The sequence below is a fragment of the Oncorhynchus clarkii genome, unplaced genomic scaffold (genome assembly GCF_045791955.1).
Source record: "Oncorhynchus clarkii lewisi isolate Uvic-CL-2024 unplaced genomic scaffold, UVic_Ocla_1.0 unplaced_contig_10955_pilon_pilon, whole genome shotgun sequence".
Lineage (NCBI taxonomy): Eukaryota > Metazoa > Chordata > Actinopteri > Salmoniformes > Salmonidae > Oncorhynchus > Oncorhynchus clarkii.
This window is the reverse complement of record NW_027261102.1, coordinates 6,831-26,914: the sequence shown is the minus strand read 5'-3', so window position 1 is coordinate 26,914 and position 20,084 is coordinate 6,831. Positions and strand designations below refer to the sequence as shown.

The 20,084-nt window shown below is 46.8% G+C and overlaps 1 protein-coding gene across 2 annotated transcripts; it reads left to right on the top strand.

Moving 5' to 3' along the window:
* Positions 1 to 99: 99 nt before the first annotated feature.
* On the top strand, positions 100 to 19,710 carry LOC139404842 (BCL2/adenovirus E1B 19 kDa protein-interacting protein 2-like). Of its 2 annotated transcripts, none has more exons than XM_071147374.1 (10): positions 100 to 265; positions 9,388 to 9,468; positions 9,653 to 9,711; positions 9,803 to 10,060; positions 10,767 to 10,964; positions 12,167 to 12,269; positions 12,372 to 12,503; positions 17,441 to 17,527; positions 17,717 to 17,815; positions 17,920 to 19,702. In XM_071147374.1, the coding sequence occupies exons 1-10, from the start codon at positions 222 to 224 to the stop codon at positions 17,942 to 17,944; spliced, it is 1,086 nt and encodes a 361-aa protein (XP_071003475.1). In that variant the 5' UTR covers positions 100 to 221; the 3' UTR covers positions 17,945 to 19,702. The 2 variants fall into 2 exon arrangements, with proteins under 2 accessions (XP_071003475.1, XP_071003476.1); XM_071147375.1 differs by lacking the exon at positions 100 to 265 and adding an exon at positions 2,527 to 2,702 and having other exon boundaries at positions 17,920 to 19,710.
* The last annotated feature ends 374 nt before the right edge of the window (positions 19,711 to 20,084 follow it).

The window sequence follows — 20,084 nt, the reverse complement described above, 5'->3', positions numbered from 1 at the left end:
GGTCCTGCTGAAATGCAGAAAAACCTGTAGGGACAGGAAGAGGGTGAATTCACTGACATAGACACACATCCACACAAACACACCCACCCACATCAACAGACTTCCTCAGGAGAAAGGCAGATGAGCCAGCAGGCTGTCTTGTTTTGCAAGAAACACTAGTTCCTGGAGGTACCCATTCAGTGCTGAAATAATCATCTGATCTCACTCACAGGGTGGATGATATGGGGACCTATACGGAGCAGGGGGACCAGTACATGCTAAATGGGTAAGTGATTAAACCACTTTGCTAGTTTATTCTGTGGAAACCCATAGTTTCACAACCAGTGTGTGTAGCAAATGTGAAGTGACGCTCATAGCGGTGTGGGTTTCCTGAAACAAAAACAGTGGTGTCAGTGTTTCAGCTCATTTCAAATGCTAGAGGGAAAGATGGAGTAGTGGATTTAAATTACTAGAGGGAAATATGGAGTGGATTTCAATTGTTAGAGGGAAATATGGAGTGGATTTCAATTGCTAGAGGGAAATATGGAGTGGATTTCAATTGCTAGAGGGAAATATGGAGTGGATTTCAATTGTTAGAGGGAAATATGGAGTGGATTTCAATTGTTAGAGGGAAAGATGTAGTGGATTTCAATTGCTAGAGGGAAATATGGAGTGGATTTCAATTGTTAGAGGGAAATATGGAGTGGATTTCAATTGCTAGAGGGAAAGATGTAGTGGATTTCAATTGTTAGAGGGAAAGATGTAGTGGATTTCAATTGCTAGAGGGAAATATGGAGTATTGAAGTGTGAGTGTTGTATCTATCTCATTTACAACCCTCTAGACTCCATGTCATATGACCTACTCTCTGAACAATGGACAGGGGTTAACAAAAGGAGAACTGGGAAGTCACAAGCCACTCTGACACTAACCAGGCCAGTAGTGACGATAAAGATGCCGTCTGTCCTGGGAGTCTCTGCTCTAATGACTTCCTCAGTGCTGAATCGCTGGCTTTGCAAAGCTGACAAAGCGTTGATTCATGCATGGGCTTAGTAATTGCCAAAGTTTGTTTTATAACTAAGATTTACATGGACTAAAGGGCAACTTCCACCACTGGATTGTGAGCTGTTGACAAGATTCACGAACAGTGTCTGGGGTGATGTAATAATGCCACTAGATATACATTTGATTTAGGCCTATAATTAATATACCGGTAATTGGAAAGAAACATACTGATCTTAGTCTCTGTCTGATACTTGTACTGCGAGGTACAGAAAGACAGCCACTGTATCTCTGATGTCATCATTAGTTGCCTCCGAATTCCTTCTGTATATTGTCATCAATCTATCTGCCGGAGGTGGATAGATTGGAGTTGGAGGTATAGATAGATTATTGGCGTTAGAGGCATTTTTTTCCGTTGCTTTTTGTAAGTAGGCTACATACCGGCTGTAACGGGAGTAAATGAGATGGTTGCTCAGCGTAACTCCATATTTGGTGATCAAGGAACATATTTTGACATAATTCTGGCGGAAAGGGAGTTTGAATCGGAGCTTTCTTTGCGTTAGGTTAATCCCTGTTATCTACTCCTGTCCTTTTATAGGCAGAGGCTTCAATAACTGCCTCTACAGGCCGTGGCAATTACAATATCAGGTTTCCTTAACACAGAGTATACACCCTAGGCATGCTTCATCGGGAACAATGCAAGAGCACAGAGGTTGTCTTCCCTTCCCACCACGAGCAGCTATTAACAGATTTTTTTTACACGCGTCTACAGGTTACTGCCAAAATACACAAAACGTGTCTTAATATTGCGTTGGGCCAGAACAGCTTCAATGCGCCGTGGCAAAGATTCTTCAAGTGTCTGGAACGCTATTGGAGGGATGCGAAACCATTATTCAACGAGACATTGCATAATTTGGTGTTTTGTAGATGGTGGTGGGAAACGCTGTCTCACGAGCCGCTCAGAATCTCTCTTAAGTGTTCAATTGAGTTGAGATCTGTTCACTGGTTGGTTGCAACACAGAGACACACACAAACACATACACACCCTTTAAACCCCCTATGTTCCAATCTCACAAGATGTTCAGGTGTTCAGTGCCACAACGATCACGTCATAACGGGACGCCCACATTTTAAATAATTAAATAGATAATGAGTTTATACTCAGACCACATCTCACAAACCAGCTAAACCTTACTGTCACGAGTTCAGCTGGGTTGACTCATTAAACCATAGACATACAGGCTCTCGAGAGGGACCTATTGATGTGTCATTCTCGTTAAAAAAAATCAGGAGACGGCAATACCGTTTTTTTTAATGATGGTTGAGTAAACAGGAACTGTTATTGTTGCCGAAATGTGTTTCCTTTCAGTGTGGTAAGAGTTTGAGACTGCTGCATTGAGATACTCAACTATTTATCTACGGATCTGCTCATTTTGATGTGTTTACAAGTTGAGCGATGAGTGATAGATCAGAAAGTTCTCACTCACTCAGGTGTGGTGAACGTGTCACCAGCCGAGCACGTACAAAGCCCTCTGATTGGCTAAGCTAATGTATTGTTTGCTGTGTGGTTGGGTTGTCAGAACACTGCACTTGTGCGAACGTCGGAGTGTTTACAATTGACGACTTTTAAATGACTTATCTTCTTGATAAACATTTTTTTTTACTCATCTTTTAATCATGATGTCTGCATGAGTGCGCGTTTATACAGAGGAAAGGGTGAAAGGTAGGCTATGCTCAGTCGCTTTGTGTATCGGCGTGTCTCTTTATTTACAAAGGCATTGTGTAACTACAGTAGAACTAGGTTGTTGGAGACGGGGAAGCTGATGTGGAAGCAATGTATAATCCAGTTGACGGCATGAACACAGTTGTGCAAAGTTAGTTTACAACATGTTAATACTGTGCAATGACACTAAATGTTACGGTGCGTGAATGAGGACCCAAAAGCGAATCAACTTAAACAGAGCTTCTTTAATTACCAAACATAGGTAGGCTCAGATGGACCGGCAGATTCCGACAGGACAGGACAAGGTTACAGCAAACATGACGACAGTCTGGTTCAGGCATGAATGACACAAACAAACAAGAATCCGACAAGGACAGGAGCAGAAACAGAGAGAGATATAGGGACCTAATCAGAGGGAAAAAGGGAACAGGTGGGGAACGGGGTGAATGGGTAGTTAGAGGAGACAAGGGACAGCTGGGGGAAAGCGGGGGAGAAAAGGTAACCTAACACGACCAGCAGAGGGAGACAGGGTGAAGGGAAAGGACAGAGACAAGACAACATGACAGTACATGACAGTACCCCCCCACTCACCGAGCGCCTCCTGGCGCACTCGAGGAGGAAACCTGGCGGCAACGGAGGAAATCATCAATCAGCGCACGGTCCAGCACGTCCCGAGAGGGAACCCAACTCCTCTCCTCAGGACCGTACCCCTCCCAGTCAACTAGGTACTGATGACCACGGCCCCGAGGACGCATGTCCAAGATTTTACGGACCCTGTAGATAGGTGCGCCCTCGACAAGGATGGGGGGGGGGGGGGGGAAGACGAGCGGGGGCGCGAAGAACGGGCTTAACACAGGAGACATGGAAGACCGGGTGGACGCGACGAAGATATCGCGGAAGAAGAAGTCGCACTGCGACAGGATTAATGACCTGAGAGATACGGAATGGACCAATGAACCGCGGGGTCAACTTGCGAGAAGCCGTCTTAAGGGGAAGGTTCTGAGTGGAGAGCCAAACTCTCTGACCGCGACAATATCTAGGGCTCTTAGTTCTACGCTTATTAGCAGCTCTCACAGTCTGCGCCCTATAACGGCAAAGTGCAGACCTGACCCTCTTCCAGGTGCGCTCGCAACGTTGGACAAAAGCCTGAGCGGAGGGGACGCTGGACTCGGCGAACTGAGATGAGAACAACGGAGGCTGGTACCCGAGGCTACTCTGAAAAGGAGATAGCCCGGTCGCAGACGAAGGAAGCGAGTTGTGGGCGTATTCTGCCCAGGGGAGCTGTTCTGACCAAGACGCAGGGTTGCGAAAAGAAAGACTGCGTAAGATGCGACCAATAGTCTGATTGGCCCGTTCTGCTTGACCGTTAGACTGGGGGTGAAAGCCGGAAGAGAGACTGACGGAAGCCCCAATCAAACGGCAAAACTCCCTCCAAAATTGAGACGTGAATTGCGGACCTCTGTCCGAAACGACGTCTGACGGAAGGCCATGAATTCTGAAAACATTCTCGATGATGATTTGTGCCGTCTCTTTAGCAGAAGGAAGCTTAGCAAGGGGAATGAAATGAGCCGCCTTAGAGAACCTATCGACAACCGTAAGAATAACAGTCTTCCCCGCTGACGAAGGCAGTCCGGTGACAAAATCTAAGGCGATGTGAGACCACGGTCGAGAGGGAATAGGAAGCGGCCTGAGACGGCCGGCAGGAGGAGAGTTACCGGACTTAGTCTGCGCGCAGACCGAACAAGCAGCCACGAAACGACGCGTGTCATGCTCCCGGGTGGGCCACCAGAAACGCTGGCGAATGGAAGCAAGCGTACCCCGAACGCCAGGGTGGCCGGCTAACTTGGCAGAGTGAGCCCACTGAAGAACGGCCAGACGAGTAGGAACGGGAACGAAAAGAAGGTTCCTAGGACAAGCGCGCGGCGACGGAGTTTGAGTGAGTGCTTGCTTTACCTGCCTCTCAATTCCCCAGACAGTCAACCCGACAACACGCCCCTCAGGGAGAATCCCCTCGGGGTCAGTGGAGGCTACTGAAGAACTGAAGAGACGAGACAAAGCATCAGGCTTGGTGTTCTTAGAGCCCGGACGATAAGAAATCACGAACTCGAAACGAGCGAAAAACAGCGCCCAACGCGCCTGACGCGCATTAAGTCGTTTGGCAGAACGGATGTACTCAAGGTTCCTATGGTCAGTCCAAACGACAAAAGGAACGGTCGCCCCCTCCAACCACTGTCGCCATTCGCCTAGGGCTAACCGGATGGCGAGCAGTTCGCGGTTACCCACATCATAGTTACGTTCCGACGGCGACAGGCGATGAGAAAAATACGCGCATGGGTGGACCTTGTCGTCAGAGAGGGAGCGCTGAGAAAGGATGGCTCCCACTCCCACCTCTGACGCGTCAACCTCGACAACGAACTGTCTAGAGACGTCAGGTGTAACAAGGATAGGAGCGGATGTAAAACGATTCTTGAGGAGATCAAAAGCTCCCTGGGCGGAAACGGACCACTTAAAGCACGTCTTGACAGAAGTAAGGGCTGTGAGAGGAGCTGCCACCTGACCGAAATTACGGATGAAATGACGATAGAAGTTCGCGAAGCCGAGAAAGCGCTGCAGCTCGACGCGTGACTTAGGGACGGGCCAATCAATGACAGCTTGGACCTTAGCGGGATCCATCTTAATGCCTTCAGCGGAAATAACAGAACCGAGAAATGTGACGGAGGAGGCATGAAAAGTGCACTTCTCAGCCTTCACAAAAAGACAATTCTCTAAAAGGCGCTGGAGGACACGTCGAACGTGCTGAACATGAATCTGGAGTGACGGTGAAAAAATCAGGATATCGTCAAGGTAAACGAAAACAAAGATGTTCAGCATGTCTCTCAGGACATCATTGACTAATGCCTGAAAGACAGCTGGAGCGTTAGCGAGGCCGAAAGGAAGAACCCGGTATTCAAAGTGCCCTAACGGAGTGTTAAACGCCGTCTTCCACTCGTCCCCCTCCCTGATGCGCACGAGATGGTAAGCGTTACGAAGGTCCAACTTAGTGAAAAACCTGGCTCCCTGCAGGATCTCGAAGGCTGAAGACATAAGAGGAAGCGGATAACGATTCTTCACTGTTATGTCATTCAGCCCTCGATAATCTATGCAGGGGCGCAGAGACCCGTCCTTCTTCTTGACAAAAAAAAACCCCGCTCCGGCGGGAGAGGAGGAGGGGACTATGGTACCGGCGTCAAGAGCTACAGACAAATAATCTTCGAGAGCCTTACGTTCGGGAGCCGACAGAGAGTATAGTCTACCCCGGGGGGGGGTGGTTCCCGGAAGGAGATCAATACTACAATCATACGACCGGTGTGGAGGAAGAGAGGTGGCCCTGGACCGACTGAACACCGTGCGCAGATCGTGATATTCCTCCGGCACCCCTGTCAAATCACCAGGCTCCTCCTGTGAAGAAGAGACAGAGGAAACAGGAGGGATAGCAGACATTAAACATTTCACATGACAAGAGACGTTCCAGGAGAGGATAGAATTACTAGACCAATTAATGGAAGGATTATGACAAACTAGCCAGGGATGGCCCAAAACAACAGGTGTAAAAGGTGAACGAAAAATTAAAAAAGAAATGGTTTCACTATGATTACCAGAAACAGTGAGGGTTAAAGGTAGCGTCTCACGCTGAATCCTGGGGAGAGGACTACCATCCAGGGCGAACAAGGCCGTGGGCTCCTTTAACTGTCTGAGAGGAATGTCATGTTCCCGAGCCCAGGTCTCGTCCATAAAACAGCCCTCCGCCCCAGAGTCTATTAAGGCACTGCAGGAAGCTGACGAACCGGTCCAGCGTAGATGGACCGACAAGGTAGTGCAGGATCTTGAAGGAGAGACAGGAGTAGTAGCGCTCACCAGTAGCCCTCCGCTTACTGACGAGCTCTGGCCTTTTACTGGACATGAAGTGACAAAATGACCAGCGGAACCGCAATAGAGACAGAGGCGGTTGGTGATTCTCCGTTCCCTCTCCTCAGTCGAGATGCGGATACCTCCCAGCTGCATGGACTCAGCACCCGAGCCGGCAGAGGAAGATGGTAGTGATGCGGAGAGGGAGGCGACGGAGAGCGCGAGCTCCTTTCCACGAGCTCGGTGACGAAGATCAACCCGTCGCTCAATGCGAATAGCGAGTTCAATCAAGGAATCCACGCTGGAAGGAACCTCCCGGGAGAGAATCTCATCCTTTACCTCTGCGCGGAAACCCTCCAGAAGACGAGCGAGCAAGGCCGGCTCGTTCCAGCCACTGGAGACAGCAAGAGTGCGAAACTCAATAGAGTAGTCTGTTATGGATCGATTGCCTTGACATAGGGAAGACAGGGCCCTGGAAGCCTCCTCCCCAAAAACAGATCGATCAAAAACCCGTATCATCTCCTCCTTAAAGTCTTGATACTGGTTAGTACACTCAGCCCTTGCCTCCCAGATTGCCGTGCCCCACTCACGAGCCCGTCCAATAAGGAGAGATATGACGTAGGCGACACGAGCAGTGCTCCTGGAGTAAGTGTTGGGCTGGAGAGAAAACACAATATCACACTGGGTGAGGAACGAGCGGCATTCAGTGGGCTCCCCAGAGTAACACGGCGGGTTATTGATTCTGGGCTCCGGAGATTCGAAAGCCCTGGAAGTGGCCGGTGGATCGAGGCGGAGATGGTGAACCTGTTCTGTGAGGTTGGAGACTTGGGTGGCCAGGGTCTCAACGGCATGTCGAGCAGCAGACAATTCCTGCTTGTGTCTGCCTAGCATCGCTCCCTGGATCTCGACGGCTGAGTGGAGAGGATCCGAAGTCGCTGGGTCCATTCTTGGTCGGATTCTTCTGTTACGGTGCGTGAATGAGGACCCAAAAGCGAATCAACTTAAACAGAGCTTCTTTAATTACCAAACATAGGTAGGCTCAGATGGACCGGCAGATTCCGACAGGACAGGACAAGGTTACAGCAAACATGACGACAGTCTGGTTCAGGCATGAATGACACAAACAAACAAGAATCCGACAAGGACAGGAGCAGAAACAGAGAGAGATATAGGGACCTAATCAGAGGGAAAAAGGGAACAGGTGGGGAACGGGGTGAATGGGTAGTTAGAGGAGACAAGGGACAGCTGGGGGAAAGCGGGGGAGAAAAGGTAACCTAACACGACCAGCAGAGGGAGACAGGGTGAAGGGAAAGGACAGAGACAAGACAACATGACAGTACATGACACTAAAAGTGCTTAAACTATATGGATAAACTTACTGTAGTTCATGATTCTTCATTTGTTTTTCCACATAGGGCCTACAGTTGGACATATTATAATTATTTGATCTTTGCCAATTTATTGGTGCATCTAGCATTTGCTTATCACTCTGTTTTAATTTCTAAGTGACAGATGGTGGTCTTCTAAACCAAGACTATTCCCCTTTATGACAGTTTACAAATGAGTCTATATTCTTTATCTGTATGTCTTTACAGTGTGATGCTATATGAACGTCATTACTTTAAAAGCCCAATTTCCTTTTACGGTGCGTAAAGTCTAATTCATATGACAGGTGAGCACTAATGAAACGTTAACACAATATAGGGAAGTGATCAGCAGCTGGTGGGTCTAAGGGTGTGTTGGCCACTTTGTGAACCACTCTTCCATGGAGTACTGGAGGCACAGTCACAGAGGGTGCTGTTTGACTCTTACAGTGGTCCTGAAACCTTGTCAAGTGTGTCCACTGGCAGAGGCAGTCTAGACCAATGACAGCCAGAGGACACACATGAGGCAGTCTAGACCAATGACAGCCAGAGGACACACATGAGGCAGTCTAGACCAATGACAGCCAGAGGAAACACATGGAGTAAGACAAGTTGCAAGCCTACATTGTTAGTTTTTCTCTCTCGCTCTTCTGCACTTGGACGTGATTGTGTCTGTGTACTCTCTGAGCACTGGAGTGAGGTGAGGGAGAACTTGAGGACTCTTCTCAGTGTGTGCGTGTGTGTTTGTGTGTGTGGGGCGGGTGCTTGTTTGCAAGGTGTGTCTTGACTGTGATAAGGGCTCGGCAAGTAAGAGTGGCTTGTCTGTTAAATGAACAAAACAATGCTATGCCGTTGCACAGCCATTGGCTTCTATGCAAGCGCCCCTGCTGAGGTTACTGCCTTTTAGAAGATTGTGTTTCACAATATAATATAACCAGTTGATTTTACAGTTTCAATAAATTCATCTTAAATAGTACTAATGGTTATGATAAATTAGGTATTGTTTCACACTGGTGGCATATAGATAAATGCACATTATGTGTGTACAAGAACAATCAAAAAATGTCAAATGCCCATCCCTATAATCCTGTTTTCTGCCAACAATGCCTGCAGTACCACAGTCAGCCTTGAACTTCCTGGTTTCAATGAGAGGGGGCAGTCGTTCTCCCCTGGTAACCAATGAACATATTGCAATGATTCGACCTTGTGATTCATGCGTAATGTTTGACAGGCACTTTACAAAGACTTTATTAATTTGGTATCATCACATTAAAAACATGGTACATGCGTTTGGGCAGTGGCCTTCATCAGAGTGTCTGTCAGACTGTGTCTTATTTGAGCTCTTAAGGACTATAGACTGTTGTTGAATCTGTTGATTATTACAGCATGTACAACAAGACTATTGAATGTACTGTGACATGCTGTCTGTTCTGTAGGAGTCCAGAGGGGGCGAAGGCTGCTTCCTACATCCAGGACATGGAGCTGAGGGAGGAATGGCAGGATGAGGAGTTCCCCAGGTCAGAGACAAACCTAACCCTGACCTTTAACCTTACCCCCTGACCTCATGAACTGTAAACCCCAGCCTGTTCACCATGACAATCTTAAATTATATTTTAGGTCCCGGCAAATAATGTTTTTTGGTTATGACCGGGTAAGAAAGCAGTACTAAGCTTTTTCAACTATTTTGTATTCCCCCCCTAGACCTCTTCCGGAAGATTCCCATAGTCCTGAGACCCAAGGAGAAAATGCAGAGAGACCAGGTATATCCCTAATACCATATGTCTGCAAAGGCCTAATTCCAAAAGTACTGCACCATATCCCACAATACCTGTGTGTGTGCTACTCCTCCAGCTCCACCCACCAGCCTGGCCCTGTCAGAAAACCCCATAAGGAAGAAGCGTCTGGTGGCGCCCACCCTCAGCCTGACCCTGTCCCGTACCGACTCAGCGGACCGCAGTGTGAAGTCAGGGGACACCGGCTACTCTGCCGCCGCGCTCTCACCCGACGAAGATGACACGGAGCTGGATATCAACCTGGAGGCCCTGGAGACACCCTCGGACAGCGAGTCCTGCAACTTCCCTGACAGCATGCACGAACTGGAGTGGGAGGGTGAGAGAAGAAACAAGAACTGGAGTGGGAGGGTGAGAGGGGAGACAAGAACTGGAGTGGGAGGGTGAGAGAGGAGACAAGAACTGGAGTGGGAGGGTGAGAGAGGAGACAAGAACTGGAGTGGGAGGGTGAGAGAGGAGACAAGAACTGGAGTGGGAGGGTGAGAGAGGAGACAAGAACTGGAGTGGGAGGGTGAGAGGGGAGACAAGAACTGGAGTGGGAGGGTGAGAGGGGAGACAAGAACTGGAGTGGGAGGGTGAGAGAGTAGACAAGAACTGGAGTGGGAGGGTGAGGGAGAACTGGAGTGGGAGGGTGAGAGAGAACTGGAGTGGGAGGGTGAGAGAGAACTGGAGTGGGAGGGTGAGAGAGAACTGGAGTGGGAGGGTGAGAGAGAACTGGAGTGGGAGGATGACAGAGAAAGACGGCTTGCACGAACTGGAGTGGGAAGGTAAAAGTGAGAGTGGGATGTATGAGGGTGGGGAGAGAGAAAGGGGGTGTGGGGGTAGAATGAACTGTAGTGGGAGGTCAGAAAACAGAGAGTAGGAGAGAGATAAAGAGAAATTCCAATTTGGAACATAGTATTCTTCTATTCCATTCCATTTTATATTTTGAATTCCATTCTGAAATGGAATGGTATGATGCTTGCACAATCTAATCCCACTTGACCCACTTCTTGACCTTCATCTGACCTCTGATGACCCTCCAGATGACCTGCCACGGCTGGGCCGGGGGGAGGATGGTGTCTCAGGCACCACGGTGATGGAGCAGGCAGAGATGGGCTCGATGGAGCTAGACCAGGTGGACAACAGGGGGTGCCGCTGGAGAAGGTTCTGCGTCGCAGGACAGGAGTACCACGTCAACATGAGTGTCCTGGAGCCATACCTCCAGGTGCTCTCTCACGGAGGTGAGACAGCTGAAGCTGACTGTCAAGTAGCCACTTGACTAACCTGTAAAATCAATGCTTCCATAACTGAGTCCAGCTGAGTGCATATGACACAGCATCTGTTGTGTAGCTCCCACTATATGCATTTGCTGAAAATGACAGGCCTCAGTGAAAGGGAATGATTTTCAGTTGCACTATGTAATTCTATCTGATATACCAAACATTAAGAACTGCTCTTTCCATGACATAGACTGACCAGGTGAATCCAGGTGAAAGCTATGATCCCTTATTGATGTCACTTGTTAAATCCACTTCAATCAGTGTAGATGAAGGGGAGGAGCCAGGTTAAAGTAGGATTTTTCAGCCTTGAGACAATTGAGACATGGATTGCATATGTGTGCCATTCTGAAGGTGAATGGGAAAGACAAAAGATTTAAGTGCCTTTGAACGGGGTATGGTTGCTCCCGAGTGGCGCAGCGATCTAAGGCACTGCAGTCCCTGCTTCGAATCCAGGCTGCATCACATCCGGCCGTGAGTGGGATTCCCATATGGCGGCGCACAATTGTCCCAGCGCCGTCTGGTTTTGGCCGGGGTAGGCTGTCATTGTAAATAAGAATTTGTTCTTAACTGACTTGCCTAGTTAAATAAAGGTTACATTTAAAAATATATATATATTTAAATAGTAGGTGCCAGGCGCACCGGTTTGTGCCAAGAACTACAACGCTGCTGTGTTTTTCACGCTCAACAGTTTCCCATGTGTATCCCAGGTCCACCACCCAAAGGACATCCAACCAACTTGACACAACTGTGGGAAGCATTGGAGTCAACATGGGCCAGTGTCCCTGTGGAATGCCTTCGACACCTTGTAGAGTCCATCCCCCATCTATATATTACTGTATATACCCCTAAAATAATAGTATGTTAAGTTGAGGAGGATGGCTTCCTTTGACTATAAGGTTGTATCTATTTTATGAATAGCCTTACTAGGCTCAATCAAGTTACCTCATCATGATGTCAAACAACAACAGAGTTCAAACATAAATACATTTGCCTTAAATATTTCAGTATTTTATTAGGACCCCCATTAGCAGTACTTAACACTATAGCAGTTCAACATGTACTCCGTCTATACTCCCACAGTTGGAACTTGTCATTCTTCACTATGTAATTCTATGTGATCGACATGTGCCGTATCTCATGAGGTATGCCTCTGTGTTTCCTAGGTTATTACGGGGAGGCTATGAATGCCATCATCACGTTCTCCTCCTGTTACCTACCAGAGAACACGGTGGAGAACTATGAGTACGTCATGGACAATCTCTTCAGGTCAGTGTAGACGGACAAACACCCTCTGGTGTTGAGGTCACAATGAAAGATGACAATCAAAGTAGTTTTAGTTTGTTATTTGGGTGTGTGTGTACGCTGCAGGTACATAGTGGGGACGCTGGACCTGATGGTGTCAGAAGGCTATGTCATGGTGTACCTGTGCAGCATGGCTCCCAGGAATAAGATGCCCGCCATCAAATGGCTGCGACAGTGTTACACCTCCATTGACAGAAGGTACAGTATGTTCCTCTTGCTCTTTCTCTCACAAGGTTCCCTCTGCTGTTGTACTGAAATAGTCCAGAGGAGGGGGCAAGTGGCCCTATGGTTCTCTGTATAGCACTGCTGTGGTCCAGGTATTGGACAGAATGGGAGGATGTAATGGAGGGCTCTTATTCCTGTCCTATCTCTGCTTCTCCTCCCCGCGTGTGGAATATCACAGGAATGCTATAATGATTCAGGGCTGTGAGGATCTCTACCACAGGGTAGTGTAATGATTCAGGGCTGTGAGGATCTCTACCACAGGGTAGTATAATGATTCAGGGCTGTGAGGATCTCTACCACAGGGAAGTATAATGATTCAGGGCTGTGAGGATCTCTACCACAGGGTAGTGTAATGATTCAGGGCTGTGAGGATCTCTACCACAGGGTAGTGTAATGATTCAGGGCTGTGAGGATCTCTACCACAGGGTAGTGTAATGATTCAGGGCTGTGAGGATCTCTACCACAGGGTAGTGTAATGATTCAGGGCTGTGAGGATCTCTACCACAGGGTAGTATATTTATTCAGGGCTGTGAGGATCTCTACCACAGGGAAGTATAATGATTCAGGGCTGTGAGGATCTCTACCACAGGGTAGTGTAATGATTCAGGGCTGTGAGGATCTCTACCACAGGGTAGTGTAATGATTCAGGGCTGTGAGGATCTCTACCACAGGGTAGTATAATGATTCAGGGCTGTGAGGATCTCTACCACAGGGAAGTCAGGGCTGTACCACAGGGTAGTATAATGATTCAGGGCTGTGAGGATCTCTACCACAGGGTAGTGTAATGATTCAGGGCTGTGAGGATCTCTACCACAGGGTAGTGTAATGATTCAGGGCTGTGAGGATCTCTACCACAGGGTAGTGTAATGATTCAGGGCTGTGAGGATCTCTACCACAGGGTAGTGTAATGATTCAGGGCTGTGAGGATCTCTACCACAGGGTAGTATATTGATTCAGGGCTGTGAGGATCTCTACCACAGGGAAGTATAATGATTCAGGGCTGTGAGGATCTCTACCACAGGGTAGTGTAATGATTCAGGGCTGTGAGGATCTCTACCACAGGGTAGTGTAATGATTCAGGGCTGTGAGGATCTCTACCACAGGGTAGTATAATGATTCAGGGCTGTGAGGATCTCTACCACAGGGTAGTGTAATGATTCAGGGCTGTGAGGATCTCTACCACAGGGTAGTGCAATGATTCAGGGCTGTGAGGATCTCTACCACAGGGTAGTATAATGATTCAGGGCTGTGAGGATCTCTACCACAGGGAAGTATAATGATTCAGGGCTGTGAGGATCTCTACCACAGGGTAGTGTAATGATTCAGGGCTGTGAGGATCTCTACCACAGGGTAGTATAATGATTCAGGGCTGTGAGGATCTCTACCACAGGGAAGTATAATGATTCAGGGCTGTGAGGATCTCTACCACAGGGTAGTGTAATGATTCAGGGCTGTGAGGATCTCTACCACAGGGTAGTGTAATGATTCAGGGCTGTGAGGATCTCTACCACAGGGTAGTGCAATGATTCAGGGCTGTGAGGATCTCTACCACAGGGTAGTATAATGATTCAGGGCTGTGAGGATCTCTACCACAGGGAAGTATAATGATTCAGGGCTGTGAGGATCTCTACCACAGGGAAGTATAATGATTCAGGGCTGTGAGGATCTCTACCACAGGGTAGTGTAATGATTCAGGGCTGTGAGGATCTCTACCACAGGGAAGTATAATGATTCAGGGCTGTGAGGATCTCTACCACAGGGTAGTGTAATGATTCAGGGCTGTGAGGATCTCTACCATGTGGTAGTATAATGATTTAGGGCTGTGAGGATCTCTACCACAGGGTAGTGTAATGATTCAGGGCTGTGAGGATCTCTACCACAGGGTAGTATAATGATTCAGGGCTGTGAGGATCTCTACCACAGGGTAGTGTAATGATTCAGGGCTGTGAGGATCTCTACCACAGGGTAGTATAATGATTCAGGGCTGTGAGGATCTCTACCACAGGGTAGTATAATGATTCAGGGCTGTGAGGATCTCTACCACAGGGTAGTATAATGATTCAGGGCTGTGAGGATCTCTACCACAGGGTAGTATAATGATTCAGGGCTGTGAGGATCTCTACCACAGGGTAGTATAATGATTCAGAGCTGTGAGGATCTCTACCACAGGGTAGTATAATGATTCAGAGCTGTGAGGATCTCTACCACAGGGTAGTATAATGATTCAGAGCTGTGAGGATCTCTACCACAGGGTAGTATAATGATTCAGAGCTGTGAGGATCTCTACCACAGGGTAGTATAATGATTCAGAGCTGTGAGGATCTCTACCACAGGGTAGTGTAATGATTCAGGGCTGTGAGGATCTCTACCACAGGGTAGTGTAATGATTCAGGGCTGTGAGGATCTCTACCACAGGGTAGTGTAATGATTCAGGGCTGTGAGGATCTCTACCACAGGGTAGTGTAATGATTCAGGGCTGTGAGGATCTCTACCACAGGGTAGTGTAATGATTCAGGGCTGTGAGGATCTCTACCACAGGGTAGTATAATGATTCAGGGCTGTGAGGATCTCTACCACAGGGAAGTATAATGATTCAGGGCTGTGAGGATCTCTACCACAGGGTAGTGTAATGATTCAGGGCTGTGAGGATCTCTACCACAGGGTAGTGTAATGATTCAGGGCTGTGAGGATCTCTACCACAGGGTAGTGTAATGATTCAGGGCTGTGAGGATCTCTACCACAGGGTAGTGTAATGATTCAGGGCTGTGAGGATCTCTACCACAGGGTAGTATAATGATTCAGGGCTGTGAGGATCTCTACCACAGGGTAGTGTAATGATTCAGGGCTGTGAGGATCTCTACCACAGGGTAGTATAATGATTCAGGGCTGTGAGGATCTCTACCACAGGGTAGTGTAATGATTCAGGGCTGTGAGGATCTCTACCACAGGGTAGTGTAATGATTCAGGGCTGTGAGGATCTCTACCACAGGGTAGTGTAATGATCCAGGGCTGTGAGGATCTCTACCACAGGGTAGTGTAATGATTCAGGGCTGTGAGGATCTCTACCACAGGGTAGTATAATGATTCAGGGCTGTGAGGATCTCTACCACAGGGAAGTATAATGATTCAGGGCTGTGAGGATCTCTACCACAGGGTAGTGTAATGATTCAGGGCTGTGAGGATCTCTACCATGTGGTAGTATAATGATTTAGGGCTGTGAGGATCTCTACCACAGGGTAGTGTAATGATTCAGGGCTGTGAGGATCTCTACCACAGGGTAGTATAATGATTCAGGGCTGTGAGGATCTCTACCACAGGGTAGTGTAATGATTCAGGGCTGTGAGGATCTCTACCACAGGGTAGTATAATGATTCAGGGCTGTGAGGATCTCTACCACAGGGTAGTGTAATGATTCAGGGCTGTGAGGATCTCTACCACAGGGAAGTATAATGATTCAGGACTGTGAGGATCTCTACCACAGGGAAGTGCCCCCTCCGGACATTCCTCAGATAACCCTCTGATCCCTGACTGTGTGCGTGTGCCAAATCAAAATCAAATTGTATTAGTCACATACACAGTTTCCAGCAGGTATAAAAGGTGCAGTGAAATGCTTGTGTGCTGGCTCTCTCAACATCACAGTACAATAATCAATAATACAAAGTCCAATCAAAAATAAGTGTACTAAAGTATATCCACGTGTCGGTATATTTGCCATTTGTCTCATACTGTATCTGTGCTGTTGGTTCTACTGTAATGTGGTCCTCCTTATCATTGAGATGTTTCCATAGCCCATATAAAGGCAGCTCAGTGCTCAGTCTCTGCATGCCTGGCCACTGGCCACACTCCACAGCATAACGTTCCCATACATAAACCACCACATTCACTGTGCATACCACAGTGGCCTCCCAAACATCAGGTTGACCATCATCTTGCTCCTAATATACCTTAGGGTGTGGTTTCCCAAACCCGGGTGCACGTTTTGGTTGTTGACATAGCACTACACAGATGATTCAAATAACCTACTCATCACCAAGCTTTGATTATCTGAATCAGCTGTGTAGTGTTAGGGCAAAAACCAAATCGTCCTCCCAGGGGGGGGGGGTTGGATCGTTTGGGAAACCCTGCCTTAGGGAATTATAGAGCCAAAGGTACAGATGTAGGATCTTAATTTGAGCCAGTTTGCTACAATAGGAAAATAATCTTGAAGCAACCGGAAATGTGAATTATTATGTGGATTTTAATTGATGGACATTTGTGTAAGGGTTGATATATATTTCGTAAGGGAAAATCAAGTCAAAACGTCAGAAGCCTTTTTAAACCTCAAATACACTACATAAAAAATTTCCTGCATTGCAGGAACGTTATCCTGCAAAAGGGTGATCCAATTTAGATCCTACATCTGTAGCATGTCTTCTGGTGAACTTGGACGAGACCAGACCTATTTCCAGACACTGGTGTCTTTGAGAAAACCAGCCCTCAGACGTTACCTCACGCGCTCAATTTGGAGGGAGGCAAATGCGGTTGCTATGCGACCGTGAGCTTTTGAGTCATATCATCAGAACCAGGTCTCAACGCCGTATATCATGGCACTCTTCCCAGGGCATTAAGAGGAGAACTACACATAGGATGAACATTCTTATTGTATTCAACTAAGGTTGGTGTTTACTGAGGCGTCTAAATGTATGATTCTCTTCACGTGACTCAGAGAAACAGGTTTCTGCCCATGCCTAGGGGATTGTTTAGGAAATCAGACATTCGCCGTGTTCCATCCAGAGAATCTGCCTCAGGCACTGTGTTACTCATATCATGTGGTTGTTTCCACCTACGTATGTAACACGTATTGTAATGTGGATTAAATGAGTCATGTAAATGTAATGCCTGTGGAGTCATGGTGATGGTTCTCCTGGCAGGTTGAGGAAGGATCTGAAGGGGCTCTTTGTGGTCCACCCTGCCTGGTACATCAAAGCACTCATCACTGTCGTCAAGCCTTTCATCAGGTGAGCAGAACCATTAGTCATATTGATGTGGTTCATATTTCATTTGAACCACATCAGTCCTCAGATGATTCAACGAGTCACACTGATTCAGTGAGTCCCACTCCATCTGTTGTGAAGATCCAGCTGCAGCATATGTCTTGACCATGCTGATGTTCTCTCGAACCTCTGACCTCTCTGTGCCCTCCACAGTGAGAAGTTCAGCCGGAAGATCCGCTTCATTCACAGCCTGCAGGAGCTGTCTGAGTACATCCCCATGGAACGCCTGCAGATTCCCGACAGCATCCGAGAGTGAGTGACTGGGTTCTCGAGAGCTATATTAGCCTGGAAGTTATTACAATTTTACTTCTACGTTGTAGGATAATTATTCCCGTATTAAGTGCTTTTTTCTCTAGGTATGATGCGAGGATGAACGGGTGAGGAACATATCGCGGGAAGCCAAAGAGCGGACATTGAGAGTGGATAGGCGAAGGAGGGGAAGACAGCAGACGACCAGGAACTATGGGCTGAATTACCATGAAAGTTCAAAAGTTAACTAGTCCAAATGTCACCCTGCAGGTATGCTTGGACGTGCAGCACTTTTGTTGTACAGAAAATGAAAGACTTTGTGTCTACAGACACACCTTTAATTTATTCATCGTTGAATGTAATGTCACTAAAGAAGTTCACTTCCCCAAGCCACTGGCTTTGCAACAGTTTCATAACTGCCCCTATTTTGTGGTACTTGAATGCAACCCTATCATATGTATTGATGCCAGAGTGATTTGTGGGACCTGTCGTCAAGGAGCAACATACAGTCAGTTTGAACACAACATAACACTTAGATGAAAGGTCCAGATGGTTTTCTGTTACAGTTACCTTCACTGGAGCTCACATTGACTGCTGCTTTATCTGTTAGGGCTTACTGCACTCTAGTGCCAAATACAACACTTTGGACTGTCAGGTTGTCAGGGAGATGGGATGTCACCTTTTAATGTTTACTAAAATGTGATTGATGCACAAATAATACTTTAGGTTAAGATGGAGACAGTCTATTTAATAAAACAAATCAGAATTTACATCATGACATAAATTCTGACGTATTTTACTGTATTATTCTGACCTTGTAAACCTAAGGCTTTTTATAGCCTACCCTCAGAGCAAATATTTATGTAAGAAAACTCTTGAACAACCTGTACTTTTATAATTGTCATTTTCTAACCATGCTTTCTATAGCTGAATGATCTTCTCACTTTAAGACATTTGTTTTAGAGCACTGCTTACCACATGTGTAAGGGCTTTTACATTATTTTAAAGGAAGGGGTGTCACCATGGAAACGCTGCAGGCATTCAGGAAATGGCAGCCACAGGAAGTGAGGAAGAAGAATACTGCTGCCTGCATTTACTGTAACTCGTACACAGGAACAGTGACATGTCCATTAATTAGGGGTGAAGAATATTCATCTGAAAATGAAAAACATTTTTCTGAAAAAGGGAGCTATTGAATGTATTGTTTTGTTATAGTCCTTTATGCTGATTAAAAAACATGAGCTGGCGCACACCCAGAAAAAAATGTCTGTGTGGAGGTGCAGACTAACAACGAAAAAATTATAAGCTATCAAAATAAAGTTGCATACTCCATATATAAACTCCCAGTAATTTATTGGGTATTTACCAACGTTTCGACATCACTGTGCCTTCTTCAGGGTAATGTCATGAGTACCTCAAACAGGTTATGTAGACAAATAGTGCAATTAGTGCAACCAATGACAATTCTACCACAGGAAATTGTGGGTTTTTCAATGTTACTGCTACTGAATTATACCACCATATTGGGGATGTTTCTAAATCTACAGAAGTCTTCAAAAGACTCCTTTAAACTGGTGGTAGCTAACAGATCTTAAATACATGAGACGATGATGCATTCAGTATTAAATCAGATTAGTATTCAGTAAGATTATATGGTGGTGGTTGGTATCGCTCATGTCAGCTGGGTGTTCTGAAATTCTCTGAATTGTGTTGCCTTGTGGAGGTGGAAACTGAATGGCCTCTGAGATAGATATGGTGTCCTTCGTTAACACGACTGGAGTCTGACTGCTTGTTTTTCAGGGATTATTTTGTACCCCTCTGCATTCACACCTTTGTCCCGGTGGTCTGTCTGCTTGCCAGTTGTTCATGTAAATAAAGTTGTCATCATGGAACTCGTCTTTGTTTTTTTTTGAAGAAGCTTAAGTAAATAAGTGAAGATAGAATCATTCATCTTCAGGTATCAAATAAAGACTTCTGGTTATTCTGAGAAGAGCTAGGACTGGAGTTCTAGGTGATGATACAAAGTACATCTAGTGAATATTACAATTCAAAAACACTAGACACCCCGTAGCCTTCACACGTCCTCTAGTAGACACCCCGTAGCCTTCACACGTCCTCTAGTAGACACCCTGTAGCCTTCACACGTCCTCTAGTAGACACCCTGTAGCCTTCACACGTCCTCTACTGGACACCCCGTAGCCTTCACACGTCCTCTAGTAGACACCCCGTAGCCTTCACACGTCCTCTAGTAGACACCCTGTAGCCTTCACAC

What these genes read in the sequence shown, in the direction of transcription:
- LOC139404842 (XM_071147374.1), top strand. Translation starts at nt 222, where the DNA reads ATGGGGACCTATACGGAGCAGGGGGACCAGTACATGCTAAATGG. An exon ending in GACCAGTACATGCTAAATGG is followed by an intron (nt 266 to 9,387) that starts GTAAGTGATTAA and finishes TCTGTTCTGTAG; the next exon opens with GAGTCCAGAGGGGGCGAAGG. An exon ending in ATTCCCGACAGCATCCGAGA is followed by an intron (nt 17,816 to 17,919) that starts GTGAGTGACTGG and finishes TTTTTTCTCTAG; the next exon opens with GTATGATGCGAGGATGAACG.